Raw genomic sequence first — 17,607 nt, 5'->3', positions numbered from 1 at the left:
TTCTGGAGAAGCTCAGCTTACTCCTTACTCCTGTAATTGCTCACTAAAGGTCTAGCTCCCAAGTCCCTTCAGTACTTCATGTTCTGATCAGCACCTCTTCTGACGTTTATTAAAGTAACTTTATCGGGTTATGATGCACACAATAGGATATTCAGAATTCCATCTTGGCCTTCACAGCAGTATCTAATAGTGCCTGGAAGATAACCAACAAAATTTTTCTTTGCATACACTATCAGAATTCTGAGCCTGCAGCTACTTTTTGACAAACATTTATCAGTTTCACTTAAAGGCATGAAACCCTAAAAACATCGAGACATTTGAAAATAGGCATTACTGTATTTTTAATATGTTTTGGATGGTTTAGCTTAACTTACCAATTATTCTTGATTCCCAGTGCTTAATTACACACAATTTTTACCACAGCAACATCATGTCTTTACATTAATCAAACAAAATACCTAAGATCATTTTTCCGTTGTACAAACCTTAAGCAATAAGCAAGGGATATTAAAACCAATATTCACGTTCAGTGTGCGATTTTTACCCTTACCTCCCTCTTCTGCTGTGGAATCTGGAATTCCCATCAGTAAGTGCTATCTGAACATACCAATAGTTTGCTTCACCTTTTGTTATTTAGAGGAGACTCAGAATGTATTTTTGCATTTTTAACACAATTAAAACGGCTGTTTAAGTTGATAAATACAAATTAAGACACTGAATAGGGTGAAAAAACACATACTGAAGGCATCCACCCAAACAGTGGCATGACTGATAATTTATAGCTTATATTAAAAAAAATATACTTGATACTCTCATGTTCCATTTTGAACAAGACTTTAGCAAATAACCCATTTTTTAATTTTTTAAAAAATCTGTCATCTGGTAATTGAAAAAGTCATTTCATACAACAGCTCAGTTAAAATCTTTAGCTTGTTAGATATTAAGTGCTACCAATCAAGACAGTCACAAAGACTGTTTAATGTTTACAGAGCACCATATAGATAAATATCTCCTTCAGAAGGAGAGAGATTATGTTTGGCTGGGAACATAATCAGAGTATTTCCTGAATATTTTAGGTATCTTTACTTTCCACATCATAAATATGTGCAACAATTCCATAGTTGAAGAAAGAAAAGCTTACAGAATTTCACTCAAGCTTTAAGACGGGGCTATCGTTAATTCCAATTCTTTATGTATAAAAGTATCAGGAACTCCTCAGTAGTCAATTTAATATTCAAAAGCAGATCAACAGTTTTATGTAAACTTGTTAAAAAACAAACCACCACATAATTTGGCTTTAAAGTGACAAAGTATTTTCTTCAATATAATTTACTAAGCATGTGAAGAAAACTTCAAAAAGATGCAGAGACCAGATTATCTCTCATACTCAAATACCTAATTAAAGTACATAATCATATAAAGAATGTCCAAAACACAGAATTTGTTACAGTGGTATTATTGTTCATTCCAGTAATAACCCTTCCTATAACAAGGCTGCTTTTTAAACTAAAATACTCTAACCCGTTGTAGTTCCCAATCAGAGAACATGACTATTCTCCCTCTGCCTCTCTACCACCCTGAATTTAGTAAAAAGTGAACTACGTTTTCTACGTAAAGAAAAAAGGAATTATGCTCATTATCCAGATGGCCATTCCCTAACCTTTATGAAAATCTTGTCAACGTATCTACAATTGTTAGGTTAGCAAGAAATCTTGAAGGAAAGTGTTTAAAAATAGATGGAGTAACTACCAAGCCATCATCTGTATTTTAAATCACTGAAATCTACATCTCAAAATATCTAAGGAAGGATGAGTGCTGGTGACATCATCAGCTCTTACAAACGAGCCTTCCGTAAAAGTTGCACAGATGGAAAAACAGAAGAAAGATTTCCTAATATTGAGCCCCAATTCCTTACAAACCAACACACATATTTCAGTGACAGACACTGCTCATTATTTTGGCCCTCTCTTTCTCCCGAAATCAGCTTCATAAGCTGGTATCACTCCAATAAAAAAACCTCCCACAAACTAAAAACACCCTCTTACAATATTGTATATGGAGTTCTGCATTCCAACTATAAAATGCACAAGCAATTTCATATTCTTACTATGAAACATCAACTAAGAAATATGAATGTTTATAAAGAAACCAAATTGCATTTTATACATTGAATCTATATCAATAGTTCTCTGTGTTAGTGGAGAATCAGCATCTCTAGTAGTTCGACATGTGCAAAATTCAATTACACTTGAAAGAAAATTCCAGTTTAAAAAGTTGTATGTAATTTCATGTATGACAAGCCAATAATCTAAAGATCAATCTCAAAAAAAGTTGTACAAAGTTTGCTTCAAATCTCCCTATTCAACCCCCCAAAGGCACTAAGTGGTTTAAATGTGCAAATGGCTTTTTAGAAGAAACAGTGTGCAAACAGAGCCTGTTCCATTAGCTCCACATTCTTTAGTGATTTCCTTGAGAGTATTGCTATTAAACCCTACCTACAGCCTGACTTTCTAAAGCACAGAAGACAGTCAGTCCACAGAATCACAGATTTCTTTCACTTTCTGGTTGAAGTCTTCAGGTTGATCAGCATATACATAATGACCTGCACCAAGGATAGCCTAGGGAAGAAAGGTGAAGAAACAGGTCAAAAATGACAAGAATCTAATAAGCAAATAAATAAACACTGGGATATGTGAAGAACCTGACTTTGACATATTACCTATTTGGTAAGTTTTAACTTGAAAAGAAAAATTTCAATACTGGAACTGATTTCTTGCACTCAGCCTGTGTTAACACAGTTAGCACAACTGCTGCCAGGAGGAGGTATCACACAGCCTAAAAAGGACTGGAAACTGAAGCAAAAACAAAAGCTTGCTTCACCTGTTGAAGGCACTTAGCTACAGAGGAAAAGAGGGTAGAACCACTGCTTATTCCACTGCACACCTTGTTGAAAAAGTCCCATCATTCAAGTGGAAACAAGCCACAGCAAAACAAACTTAGGAGGACATGCTTTACGTATCAAACTTCTGATTCATCTTCATCCCCTTCATTCTCCACTCAAATAGTTCTGCCAGATTGTTCTTTAGCTCTCTAAGTGTTCGTACTAGAGAGGGCATCAAATCATAGAATCACAGAATGGTAGGGTTGGAAGGGACCTTTAGAGATCACCTAGGCCAACCGCCCTGCAGAAGCAGGGTCACCTACATCAGGTCACATAGGAACATGTCCAGGAGGGTCTTGAAGATCTCCAAGGAAGGAGCCTCCACACCCTTCCTGGGCAGCCTGTTCCACTGCTCCATCACCTCAACAGTGAAATAGTTTTTTCTTATGTTTAAGTGGTTAGATATAAATGTTAATAAGATCTCCCCTCAGACTCCTCTTCTCCAGACTAAACAGCCCTAGTTCCCACAGCCTTTCCTCATATGAAAGACGTTCCAGCTCTCTTATTATGATACAGAAGAGACTAAAGAAGGTACTAGGAAGACATGATTAACAACTCAGCAGCTTAAATTGCTGGGGATTTTCTACACTTGTGGAAGCAGACTCCAACTCTCTGAACTGATGGCTACTCTGCTAAGCAGTGGCAAAATCCAACAGATGCAATACAGGGGGGGAAAACCTCACATTTGTGACCTAGATTCTTTCACAGTGACTATGTAACAAAACTAAAGGCCTAAGTAATGACACAAATTTCTATAATTTAACATTCTCTGTCAAAATTGGTCCAAAGCAAGCCATCGCCATACCCTACAGGAGAGGAATCTGATCTATTTTCTTTGCATTCTATAATCAAGAAAAGATTAATTTGTATTTGAATCTACTTTTGCCCTCCCTCCATCAAACCCCTCCCACTTAAATCTCTAATTAAAGCCCATAAAAGTATGGCTACATTATAGTATCAAAAGAAACCCCACAAACTCAAAGAAAAAAAAATACATGTCATAATAATAAACACACCATAAAACCCCAGAACCTCTGTGCATTTTACCAAGGATGGCAGTGTCAGTCCATGCCTCAGCCTAATGAGAACCCTTTCCCTCCTACAGTTTTTGAATGTCCCTATAATTTCTACCACCCCAAATTACTTTTCAGGATCTGTATTGGGCTTAACAAAATTTTAACCTGGAATACAATCATTTTTTCCACAGTCCTTTCTAAAAGCCATTAACCAGATTGGAAAAATCTGCCTGAATGGTAATACACTTATACTACCAATATATTGTAAACTTCTTAACAGTGACTTTTTATTACAACTTTATATCTGGTTAAGCAGTTAAATGACACTTTAGATCTGGATATCAGTATTTATGAAACATATCTGTGCTCTTTAACGCATGTAAATGGTTCAGTAAGAATGTCTTTTCTCAAGACTATAAAATTTTATTTGAATGACCTGTCTTATTATGTTATCAATGTCATATATTGTACACTTCTGTCCAGATAAATCCAGTCATCAGCAAGAAGACACCTGGTGTATTCAAACATTCTATCATCTCATAGCTTTGTAATATATATGCACATTCAATTATCATGGCTGATAGGTGAAGAATATTTTTAAATGCTTTTGCTTTTATAGAAATTAACAAAAAAATGCAGTATGCACATTATGTGCACACAGTGTGCAACATCAAGCTGCAAGTACACATGTTTTAAATGATACTGCAATACTTCCAAAACCAATATACTAGTTAGGAAGACAATCAGAAGTATTTTTTAAATGACTTAAAGGCACTTAAAAGAATCTAAGTACCAGGTACAAACCACTTTCTTATCAGAAAAATAAAGGCATTATACAGACAGATTAGAGCAGTTTATGAGTCTCCTCAATATGTCATATATACAGATATGCAGACTTTAGGGCTGCTGTAGTTTAAAACACAGGCTAAATCCCAGATACTCACCAGTGACCACAAAAACTACTTGTATTAGCACATTGTACAGCAAAGTGTTTTACAGAGCAGAAGAATGACCTTTCTCAAAGATATAATTCAGTTTCCAGGGCTACAGTAAGTTTCCTTCTTACTCTGGGAACTCAATATTCTTTTGTCTAGTTTTTTTCTAACCTAACACTTGTTTTCCCTTTGCTATAGAAATCAGAGGTTATTACTCCAGGTTTTAAATCAAAAGGCATATTCACAGTTGGTATTAAAAACATAGATGCGATTTAAATCCACTACATAAACACACAGCTGCTTTAAAAGTCAACTTACTATTGTCTTCACATAGGAATTTGGTCTCAGAGACTGGATAGTGCTGCCAGAATTGCCATCTATACATGAACGTGCTCCATAGACCACTGTGATAGGAATGTCTTGATCCATTTGTGGAATTCGTTGCAGCATCGGCCTTTTTGCCCATCCATAAGGAATAGTCATGTTCTTGAATGCTGTTTCACCACTTCAAGTCATTCAAAAAGGTAAAAACAATTAATTTCCCATGAGATTTGCCTCTTTGCTAAATTGTAGTATCTATGCTTTTTGGTAACATGGAGTGCAATAGTATCTGAAGCTGGGATTTTTTACTATAAAGAAGTTTTCAAGGTTCGTGTGTAATTTTCAACAGAAAGAGTCTATTGAATGATAAAAATTAAAAGAATGAAGTGTCTTATTTTTAAAGTTTCTTAAGAAATTCTTTACAAATCAAACCAACCACTGTAACAATTTTTATATTCAAAATTAGTGTCCAAACTGTCTCAAAATTAACACACAGGTAGTTTAGGAAAAAATACAGAATGAAGATAGGTTTGACGTTTTTCAGTTTCCAGAATTCAGAAGTGCAACGCTGGTTTTCTTCAATTAATAAAATAAATGGTACTGTTTAAAAACAAAATTAAAAAAAGGCATGCACATTGTTGCCATGGCCATTGGAGGGAGTAGCAGGCACTCAGTAAATGAGAGACAAGATTGCAAAACAGCCAGTGGGAAACTCATACTCACCTGGGTGACTGTACATTGCAGTGATAGATATATTCAGCCACAGTGTTATCATCAAACATGGATGAATATTTTCGCTTGAAATCTGGTCTTAAACGCTGAACAAGGCTTAATCCTGTTAAAATGGAAAACAATATTAGAGGAAGAATTAGTATAGACAACTTTACCAGACGGCCTAATGCATCATATACCGTTACAACCCTCCAAACATATTCCCTTGAAACTCGTGGCTGAGTTTCATGACTTCTAAACCAATGTTTTGTTTCATCACTTGCATGTTAGGATATGATAGCATTATATCAAACAGGAATGACATATAAATGACAGAACCTTAAGGGTTGGAAGGGATAAATATTCTGAAGGATTTTATGTTGCATCAGTAGAGAGACAATTCAATCCTTGCTGAAAACATACGGCAAATGTTTGAGAAGGGTCACCGCAGCAACAGAAGAAATGTGAAAAGGGGACCAGCAAAAGTGCTAAACAGAGTATCTTCTTGCCACCAGTTTAGTCTCACATGATACCAACACTGTCTCTCTCTTTGCTCTGGCAGTACTGGGTGGGTCAAAAGCATCCCAGCTTTTAGAAAGAGAATGCATTGTTGAAAAAGCTGGGCTGCTTTTCATCCTTCGATTCAAGTCTGTGCTCTTCTTTTACTGAACAGTCTTCTGAAGCTATCTCATCTAACTAGTGTTTAGTTAAAAACAGCAGTTTATGCTGAAAAACATAAGATCTGGTATAAAGGAAGAGACATGACCTAATAAAGACATGATCCCAATACTCTCTTAACAGCCAAAGTGGAGAAGTGGGTCCCTTCAGAGGCCAGTTCAGGCTTACAGGGGCCAGTTCAGTTAAGCTCCTATCCTGAATCACTTCTTTAAGAAAGAGCCCTCTTCTAATTGACCAGACGGATCTCTGGGACAAGTGTCTCACCAAAGGCTAATCTTAGTCTAAGAATATTAATCATTCCTGAAGAGACAGGCTCACAGTTTACCACTTGGGTTTACCAACTGAAAATAGTGCTATTCATCTGTGCAACTATGATGATGTCACTTCTTCCCACCTATCCCAGACCAAAGGCCTGGTTCTATTTATGTAGACCTTGTCACAGTGATCTACGCTTTTGTAACCTTGAGATTAGACTATTGCGACATACCCTTATGTCAGCTTTAAAGCAACTTAGAAAATGAATGCAGCGCCAGGGAAAATAATTCCCTTTTGAAATAGTGATTAAATCCTGAAGTGACAAAGATTTCACAAACATTCTGAAATGTGCCCTGATACTTTCAGTTTCTCTATAGAGAGTTCAGTTGCTGGACTTGTGTCTTTTTCTGTCTGTTTGGGGTTTTTTTGAACACAAATTATATAGCTGTCATGGAGTAAGAGTACCTGTAAGAAAGAGACTAATTCTATGCCTTCCCCTGCTATCAGCATTGAGGCCACAGCATCTTCACTTCCAGTAACCAGGTGACTGAAAGCTACCCAATTTTAGAATTCACTCTCTGTTTTTATAAAAAGTGTTTTGTCTGTAGGCCCAGTCACAAAACCATCTCCTTCCCTGGAATTTACAGGGGAGAATGAAAGAAGGAATAAGGCACCTTAGAACAAATTTTGGAAAGAAATCACACAGGTTCACTCTTACAAGGTTGATTGAGAGCACTCTCAGTTTTCTGGCTGATGTTTTCTGTAGTGTCTATGGAAATGCTAAAAGAAATAGTATCATTGAGAGTTCCACGGAAAAGGTGCGGTCACAGGAACATTACTGCTGTCCTCAGGAATTTTTATGCATTCAGCTCTAGGAATGGAATTCATAAATGCAATCTAAGCACCATAAACTGTCAGCTCTTGAGTGACTATTCCAGTTAAGAAAAACATTCAAATCAACTACCTGGAAACCACTTGAAGAAAGAGACCACTCTAGATTCTCTTTTCCGGGTGTAAGTATCTGCCTGTGGGTCTGATTACATATCTGTGCGATATCATCATGATATCTTAAAGTATGTGGCTTCCATTTAAATGCCTAACTCATACATTTGACCAAAAGCACTCACCTTTATAGTGTCTCACCGCAGCGGTGGCCTACAATAATATAAAGTAGTTTGCTACAAACTATTGTACTACTACTTTTAATAGAAAGAGCTTGCCCTCTATAGTCCTACAGAGTTCATCTGTTCTCAACCCTTACCACCTTCTCATCCAACTCTCTCCTCTGTGGGTGATATGGGCTTGCAACAAAGTTTATCTTAATACAGATTCTCTCCCATGTTTACATTTAATGAAAACAGAGATGGGATCTAAGAGTCGCTAAAACTCACCAAAGGGTCCTGCTATCCTTAGCCCAGCCAATGGATTAAATGGACTCAATATAGCTCCTAGTGCTTTGATCCAGATGGGAATCGGTCTTTCGTGTTCCGCATTGTCAGGCCTCTCTGGAAAACCCCATGGCTCCACTAAGATAAGATGTTTGACCCTGTTGGCAAAAAAGGTTCAGAGGTTTAGAGTACATTATTTTTTTCTTTGACTGGCTATGAAAGAATTTATAGTGCTATCTGTGGACTATGCAACCTGTTTAATCAGTCTTATCTTAGAGGCTTATTACTTAGTCTCATCAATGACTTTGTTTTCAATTGCTAATTAGAGAGAGACTGAATTGCAACTAAACACATGTATCACACTATATGAACACCAGACACCTGGAAGCTAAGGTCACAAATGAAAACTTAGTTCAACAGACACCCACCATCATATGCATATGAGAAAAAGGCCAGTCTTGGCTGTGTTTTCAAAAACAGCCTAATCTACATGTCTGATCAATACTATTTGCAGGAGCAGTTTAATTTGAAAGAAGATAATTGCATCTGTTTCATATAAGTAAACTTGCTAAATGGCTTTATTTTCCAAGTCATCTAAGATCTCTGTAAGAGATGCAATTTATCTGAAAAATCATCTTATCAAAGTAAAACTTGAACTGAGAGAGGCAGAGCAAGATTAGCATATGTTTTCTAAATTTATTGATTTTTAGGTCATGAAAGACACGTTAGAGAGACAATTTATAAAATTATTACTCAAAGGAATCTCAGTACTGAGAGCACAGTAGGAGTCTCCGGCACAGGCAACTATCAATCACTTCATGCTGCAAGTCCCCCTCAAGCAAAAAATCCATTTCATCCTGGTAGACTGGAATCATCCATTTCTGTTTAATCCCATAATAACTCCTACTCTGTCCTAGATACTGCTGATTTCTGAAAAAAAGCGACTCTTAACCACCGTTTTGCATATTTAAGGTTAGTTTTCATGCAAGCTTTATCATCTTTACTTTCTTCTTCATTACTTTCTTCTCTTTCAAAGCCATGAGATTAGGTATTTAATACAGCAGAGTTCTTAGTGCCTAAAACGATGTCAGAAGTGATTCTGAAGGCTATTTCTGGTCTATAATCAGTTGGGAAACCGAAAATTTGTGCTTGAAATGAGGAGTTGGAAAGGATTAAGTTCACAAAGATGTTTCTTGGCAGTCAGCTCAGCCATGAGCACGTTTGCACACAGCAGCAAGCACCAACAGTAAGAGAGAACAGGGGAGAATTTAACTACACAGATCAAGCAGAGAGATTAGAGGCTAAAAGGCACAAGAGTCACATATTCTGTGCATATACTATGGCATTAAATATAACACAGCAAACACATGTATAAAAACAGAGTAAGCTTTTTAGTGCGTGTATGTTTCCTTTCTTAATAATTTCCTCCCTGTTTGGCATTTTTCCTTTTGGTAATCCAGTCTAAACCCCAGGATAATGGGAAGTTGTCCAAAAATAGCAGTCCAGAAGTTGCCATATTTGAAAATCACGTCCCACCATCACCCAGGGATATTCCAAATGAGAATCTTTTTCATATAATCAAAGAATCACAGAATAGTAGGAGTTGAAAGGGGCCTTTAGAGATTATCTAGTCCATTCTCCCTGAAGAAGCAGGTCCACCTAGATCAGGTCACACAGGGACGCATCCAGGCGGGTCTGGAAGATCTCCAAGGAAGGAGAGTAACCTTGGCTGACCCATGAACAACTTTGGTTCAACAGAGTGAATTAATCAATCATCTAAGCTGGGAGAAAAAAACTCAAAACTTTCCTAACAATATGTATCCAGGATCCCCTAAGTCTCTACTGCATTGTTAGATAACCTGGCTGAAAGCTATGCTATATTTGTCACTTGATTCAATTCTGTCTTAAGATCCTACCAGTCAATTTGTTGACTGATGGTTTTGGTGTAATTTTAGGGAAATATTAGTAGTGTGAGAGCACAAACTAAACCACTCCCAAATTAATTAACCCATGAGGCACAAAAACATAAAGTCAGCAAGGGCTAGAAATAACACCCCGTCCCACAGGATGTGACGCACCATTTATAGGTACTTCAGAAGAAGAGGTAAGAAAATTCTACGTAATTTTTATAAGAAACTAACTGCAGTTAGCTAGAAGTTCTTTTATGACCTAAAGGATAACAGGTTTGCGTTCCTAGAGCAGATACTGCATTTCCTCATTGCAATTCTGGACTTTGACACACGCCCATTTTCACACATTTCCAGCTGCATGTTCCAGCTGCTGTCCACTTGGAAAGAAACAGGCAAAGTGTCCTAGGAAAAAAATGATGTATGAACTTATTTCAAAATCTCCACATGAGAGACAAATAAATGTATATGGTATAAATTGCTGTGAATATAAAAAAATACAATATATTTTGTATATAATATCGAGTCTGCCACACAGACTAAACATATTCACAGTTTTTCACAGGACTTCTTCACTATGTATACCTAAGCAAAAGCAATGTCCTTTTTTGACTTTGAAAGACCTCAGCTGTTGGGGTCCTAGCTTACCAGGAGCTATACAACCATACTATATGAAAAATTAAAAAGACAAATTATTAGTTTAAGGGAAAAAAAAAGGATTAGGTGTTGGCCATCATGTGGTGCAGAAAATGCTAATGAAATACAATTACAGGACTGCTGCAGCTAGGTTGTTTTGCGAAATACGAAGTGACATACAGACAATTTAACTCAAACAGTCACTAAAATAATTTTTACATCATCATGCTGGCACGAGGTTGACTGACAGCATAAAGGCATAAATCACCTAGGGGAATTACATTCAGAAATTTCAATGGTATCCATAATACTGGGATGTTTGATAGAAACAGGTCTATTTTCCCTTCAGTGTTTGATCAGAGATGTCACAAAACATTTGCCCATAAATAAAATCTTTGCTATTTCCCCATATAAAATGACAAGGGGTTACTGAACAAAGAGGTATAGAAGAATACACAGAAAAGTATGTTTACCATATCTATGTACTTCCGTTAACCTAGACACAAGCATTCAATTAATACCTCGCGCTTCAACTTCAGCATCAAGTTTCTTAGTACCAGCACAGTCATTTACTTAAAGATAATCCATATATAGCCTGATGAAATAAAATCACTAGTTAAATGCAGAAAAGGAACTCATTAATTCCTTTATAGTCACATACCTCAATGGGTACTTCAATGAGTAAGCAGCAGCCAGGAATCCACCGAGGTTGTGTCCAAGTAAAATCATTTTTTCTAATCCCACCTCCTTTCTCCATTCTTCTATGGATTCCACAAACTGATTTTCTGCTTCCCGAGCATCAGTGTCAAAGTGTGGTCTACTGCTCCGTCCAAACCCCAAGAGGTCGAAAGCATGAACGGTCCTGTTCTCACAGAGATCTTCAAAATTGAGAGCCCACAGTCCAACACCTCCTCCAAATCCATGCAGGAGAACAAGTGGTGTTTTATGTGAAAGGTCGGGAGAGAATGTCAGTGTCCATAGTTTATTTCCATTAGATATATACACGTATCGTTTATTGTATACACTTGCAATACCTGAAGAAAGAGTGAGAAAAATGCCATTGTTCAGACTGGCCTTATAAAATATGAAAGGCATTCTACAGAAAACACTGTCTTCAATAGGAGCTCCCTTCCAAAGGAGAGAGCCCACAATCAAATCTCTAAAATCTAATGAAAATCTAATTCTAATCCTGTTCATTTGTTACAGTGTAAAAGCCATATTTAAAAACATCTTTGATTATTTTTAATGCAAAGTCATAGAAAATCCAGTTATATCTGTAAATCTTACTAAAACCCAAAGACTTACATTTTAGCATTTTGTCCTCAGCTTCTTTAAGGTGTAGCAGTGATGTGGGACACCAGGCAGGAAGCCAGCTGAATAACCATCCTAACCTACCAGAGCAATACAGAATAACAATTTCTTGAGCAAGACAGTAATTTTTTGATGCTTTCAAGACATTTATTTTGCTGCTCTTCATAAAAGAACTCACGTAAACTACACATCATTCAGGACAGGAGTGCACTGTGGGAGGGAATTAACTTTCTCTTGATTTTTTTAAGTGGCGTCATGACCAGGGGCAGTTGTCAAACATTGCACTATTTCTCCATGGTATGCTCCTTATCAGAATGTACTGATCTATGTACGCCAGAGCAGGCTTCTTCTGAGAACCTGGAGCCCTCATGCCAACCTGACAAGCCTGGCAGGATATTTAACACAATCACTGGGGTTTTCCAACTCCTCTCAAGTTCCCTTGGAAGTCTGCCTGTGTACACATTACCTTGTACGAACCTACTGTTTCCAAAAAAGCAATAAATTGTGTGCTTGCCAGCCTAACCTGAACTGATTCACACACTAGGTGAATTTAAAAAGTGAAAAGTAAGTAGGTTTACTCTAGGACAGAAAAAAAATAGACCCTTCATTATCAATTTAGAAACAAAATCCCAGAGGAAAATAAAACAGCAATTTCAATTCCCTCAACAGAAGCTGCTTTTCCAGCTGTCAGTTACTATCTTGGTAGAACTGGCTCGAACAGGAGCACAGGCAGAATGACTCAGCTAGCAGCATTGCCTCTCTGACAGTGCTTCAAAGGACACAGCAATAGGGTAAGGATCTTCCTGGGTGCTAATTTATCACAGAATCTTACAGGTTGGAAGGGACCTTGAAAGATCACCTAGTCCAATCCCCCAACCACAGCAGGACCACCTAGAGTAGGTCACACGGGAACATGTTCAGGTGGGTTTTAAATGCCTCCAGAGAAGGAGACTCTACAACCCATCTGGGCAGCCTGTTCCAGTGCCCCATCATCCTCACAGTGAAAAAAGTTTTTCCTTATGTTTCTTTGGAACCTCTTATGTTCTAGCCCTTGCTTTCAAGATGGAATCCTCTGACCTATTTTGAAGTGGCTCAGATTATCAGTGCAAAGGCTGCTACAGTAGGACCCCAGACCATTCCTCATAGGGAAGAGGATAAGGTCACCCAATTCATAATCAACTTTGGCCTTTTTTTCCTACACTGAACTGCTTTCCAGTGAGTTATAGAAAGTGAATGCTGCAAGTATTGTGTACAACAACTAAAGTTAGAAGACTATAAGGTTACTAAAGTTCAGTTTTTCAGAGTGTGTATATCACATTGATAATAAATTACCGATCTGGCTCCCCAAGGTCTTTATCCAAAAGACCTTCTCACTTTTGTACGCGGCAGAGCTACTTAAGTTTATGACACAACACTGAAGGTGCTCTGGGGATCAACAATGCAGTTGCAAGTAGCAAGTGTTCAGATTCACAGAAACATATTAGGGGATACAGAGAAATAAACCAAACCATATCTGATCAAGAAGGATTAATCATCTAATCACCCATGTACATTATTACTTAGTATTACTTACTCCTCTGAGAAACATACTGATATTTGTTTGTTCTGTAAATATCACTCCTAAACCATAAAGATGTGGGAATTGTTATAATGGTGTATTGAGAGACAAATATATGTCCTTTCATGTCATGTCCTCGTGCAATCTAAGAAATGAAGGAAATCAGCATCTTGCAGGAATGAGCATCCAAGTGTTCTGCTTCCACATTAATCTCTGCATTTACTTAAAAGTAAGATTTTTAAGAGATTAAGCTGACACCAGCCAGAAGAGATTTCACCTGCTAGTAACTGAAATCCGAGTTGAACAGTATCACTAATTGTGTCCAATGTTATGAATCACTCTGGTAAGATATTAAACAATAACTATGTCACCATCCTTCTGAGCCAGACCTTCTGCTAGTTGTGTGCTCAACCAGGTATTTTAATTTGTAACACTTAGTTCAGAAGCACAGAACTCTCATGCTATTTCCCCAAGCCAAAACTATATGAAATAATTCTTCTTGGAAAAACCACTGATTTCAGCAAAGAAATTACTTGAAGATTTTTTTTTCCAGAAACATGCAACTGCAACAAATCGACATCAAGTTGATGCGGAGATACGACAACGATGAAAAACAAACTAAACCAAATCTACAGTTTACAGTCCCAGAATTTTATTTCCCAGTCTTAGGAAGACACCTGGATACGCAAGAAAAATATACAGAAAATTGCATCAGAATGTGGAAGTTGTAATGTAGATGCCTATTCTTTTTTCTGTTGAACATATCAGAAAAGTGAAATGCTTAAACTCAAAGTTAGTTTGCAATTCATTCTGTACTCGCCGAACTGAAAGAGCAAGCGATGAAAGTCTTCTGTCAAATAAAAGCGATCACTTTCTAGAAAAGATACTTTAGAAAGAAATTATTTAGTTACCTACATTCAAGGCTTAATCGTTTAGTTCCATTCCTCCCTCCTTCTAAAAATGACTCACCTCATTGCTAGATGTTTTCCACATGTGAAGAGCAATCAACTCTTTAATCGACTGAAATATTTCTTCGATGTCTTTGAAGACTAGAGCGTGGCTGCATAATTTCTTTTGTACATCTGTGCTAAATGTGCCTTCTAAATGCACATAAGAATGTCAATTGCTTATATAGCCTAGCATTTTTATTTCTATGACATAAAGTTAAAAGAGCTATTTAATGTCAAAAAAGCAGCAATGGACCTTTTGAGACAGTGTGCTCACTGGCAATGGAGATAGGATAGGAAGGAAAACTAAACATTTCAGCAGTAGTTTCACATTGTGAGTTAGTCCCTGCCATAAGAGTCACAACCTACTCTGCTCTCATCACCCACCACTTCCCAGACATCCTATTTCCATATTTCTTTTTACAAAAAGAAAATTCAACAGTGGAATATTGTATTTTGAGAAGCTAAGAAATCCACTGGGATTAGCTGTTTGCTATATCAAAAACGTATGAAATAAATCTGGCAACTGACAGCCCAAACTTCTGTTATTTTTATAGTGATTGTGCACATTGGCGTTATATGTCAAATTACCAAGGTGCATAACTACTGGAATTTAACCTGTATATTCATTTCTATCCATTCAGTAACATAAACCAGTGCGCATATCCACACTAAAACAGGCAATAATTAATAGGGCAGCGCATGCCTTTAGAGTGCTTCCTCACATCTCCTATTTGGGGTAAGTTACACTTTTCACAGCCACCTCAGTACTGGAGGCCAGAAAAATCAGAGCCCAGCAGGTGCTGGGGGCAGCTGACATGCCAGAATTCAAAGGGGTCACTCTCTCTGCCAAAAGATCTTCACACTCCTTGCAACACATACGGGGCAGGAGACCAGAAGGTGAAGGAAAGACACCCACTGAAACACCTTAGATATGGAGAAAGTCAAGGTGATTAGAGTGAGGCTAGATTACTGAGACCATCAGCAGCCTATGCTACTGTAATACAGAAATAGGTAGTGAAAATAAAAGGGACACAGATATCAGATAACGTGGAGCTGCAACCAGCATGTACAGGGGCAATGCTACCAGCTGGGCCCTAACACACTGGCTGCTTGGAGCTGGTGTCCTGTGTCCCTGCCTCTAAGCATATGTAAGGATAAAAATAAATAAATATAAACAAATAAAATAACAATGGTAATAATGAAATTATTATCTTTAGACACCTAAGGACTAAAGAATAATTTCACAGAATCACAGAAAGGTAGGGGTTGAAGGGACCTCTAGAGATCGTCCAGTCCAACCCCTCTGCTCAAGCAGGTCCACCTCAATCAGGTCACACAAGAACACGTCCACACAGGTTTTGAAAACTTCCAGAGAAGGAGACTCCACACCCTCCCTGGGCAGCCTGTGCCAGGGCTCCCTCACCCTCCCAGGGAAGAAGTGTCTCGTCATGTTCCAGTGGAACTTCCTGTGTTCCAGCTTGTAGCTGTTACCCCTGGTCCTGACCCGGCACTACAGAAAGAAGACTTGCCCCAGTTTAACATCCTGTAAAATGTAACTAAGAATAATACTGCCTCTCCTTAGCTGCTTGAATATTAATTTGAATCAAGAACTTGCTGTCACAGTCCAGATTAAATTGCCCAAGGGTAACTTTCAAAAGAATTGAGAATCAAGTAGAGGCAGAGGCATAGTGAACCTGACCCACCCATCATCTTTCACTAACTAGGTCAAATCAAATGAAGAATGTGGCAAATAGGTAACTACCTTTCTGTCAGATTAATTCTGTTTGCCTTGGTGAGAACTATTTATACGCAAGACAACTGATGGATCTGTAGCCAGTTACAAATTTGACATACTCCACAAAAAGCTCACCAAATCTTAGTGAAGAATTGAAAACATCTATTGTAACGCTGAGGTACGAACTCAAAGAACTGAATAATCTGATTTCTGGCTTGCAATGTGGATTTAATAAATGAAGCTCTACCATATAAAGATCTTCAACAAACATTCAGCAGAATTTCAGTAGAATGCGCAGCTCATTCACTTTTCAGGCTTACAATTTACTTACACTAGAGCTGTATGTATGCACAGCATACAAGATGCGTTAAGCTTAAAATAATTCAATAGATGTTATTTCCCCATGTTGAGCTGAAACGTGCATCAGTGACAGAAGTATGGAGAGTACACTTTCCTGTCATGAAGATTGTTTGTACTTTTAAGTGACATTGGTAGGGAAGCTGGAGCTCTGGGTATACAACAGTTACACAATAACTCACAGGCAAAGGATTGCAGGAACATAACGCATGCACAACAGAGTTGAATATCTGATTCTGACTTGCTCGCAGCAAATGATTGTATTTAATATCTTTAATTGAATTTGTGCCAAACTACCAAGGTTTTAGAGAACAAGCTGAAAAACTTAAAGGCTGAAACACCGAGTGAACTGGTAAATCATTTCAAGCTTTATCCTTTGCCCTGAAATCTTACTAGAATCAAGATGATCTTTCAAAAACCCTAACCCTTTTCTGTCTTGACTTGGAATTAATTTCAGCTATCTATAAGGAAGGAAATACAAAATTAATGCAGAGAATTTGTTGTACTGTTTCTGCTCAGCACCAAGAGGAGTGGCATTGTGATTTTAAGGGGTTACATGGCAGTTACAAGTATCCATCAGCTCAAGACAGACTCAAATTACAAGAATCGTGCCCTGTAACAGAAAACCAAGTGTAAAGTAATGGAGAGACAACTCAGAATCTCTCATCCCGTTTCTGCATAAAGTATTTTTGAAGTACTCTGCTAGCAAAGGAATTCAGAACTGCTGGTGTGTTGCAATCTAAATACGATAAGCATCATGAGGCTCACTCTTCTAAGGTCTCATGTAATCCCATCACATAAAAACACTTAAGCACTGTACTTCATTGAAACTAGTCATATACTTAAGTGTTCTGATGAACTAAGTTTAGAGCGCTCAGTGTTTTAGCAAAACAAATCCTAAATACTCA

The 17,607-nt window shown here is 37.7% G+C and overlaps 1 protein-coding gene across 3 annotated transcripts in view; it reads right to left on the bottom strand.

Moving 5' to 3' along the window:
• Positions 1-316: 316 nt before the first annotated feature.
• ABHD5 (abhydrolase domain containing 5, lysophosphatidic acid acyltransferase) overlaps positions 317-17,607 on the bottom strand; it is a 31,517-nt gene continuing 14,226 nt past the window's right edge. For 2 of the 3 annotated variants that reach the window (XM_061996845.1, XM_061996846.1), the window contains exons 2-7: positions 12,094-12,179; positions 11,450-11,822; positions 8,249-8,403; positions 5,937-6,048; positions 5,211-5,397; positions 317-2,618 (exon numbers count right to left, since the gene is read on the bottom strand). In XM_061996845.1, the coding sequence (XP_061852829.1) occupies positions 2,529-2,618; positions 5,211-5,397; positions 5,937-6,048; positions 8,249-8,403; positions 11,450-11,822; positions 12,094-12,179 (1,003 nt within the window). In that variant the 3' untranslated portion in view covers positions 317-2,528. The remainder of the gene's footprint in view (positions 2,619-5,210; positions 5,398-5,936; positions 6,049-8,248; positions 8,404-11,449; positions 11,823-12,093; positions 12,180-17,607) is intronic. The other variant, XM_061996848.1, reaches the window with a different exon arrangement.

Source organism: Colius striatus, chromosome 5, assembly GCF_028858725.1.
Source record: "Colius striatus isolate bColStr4 chromosome 5, bColStr4.1.hap1, whole genome shotgun sequence".
NCBI classification, from domain to species: domain Eukaryota; kingdom Metazoa; phylum Chordata; class Aves; order Coliiformes; family Coliidae; genus Colius; species Colius striatus.
Note: the sequence above shows the minus strand (reverse complement) of the source record. Positions and strands in the feature narration are given on the sequence as shown.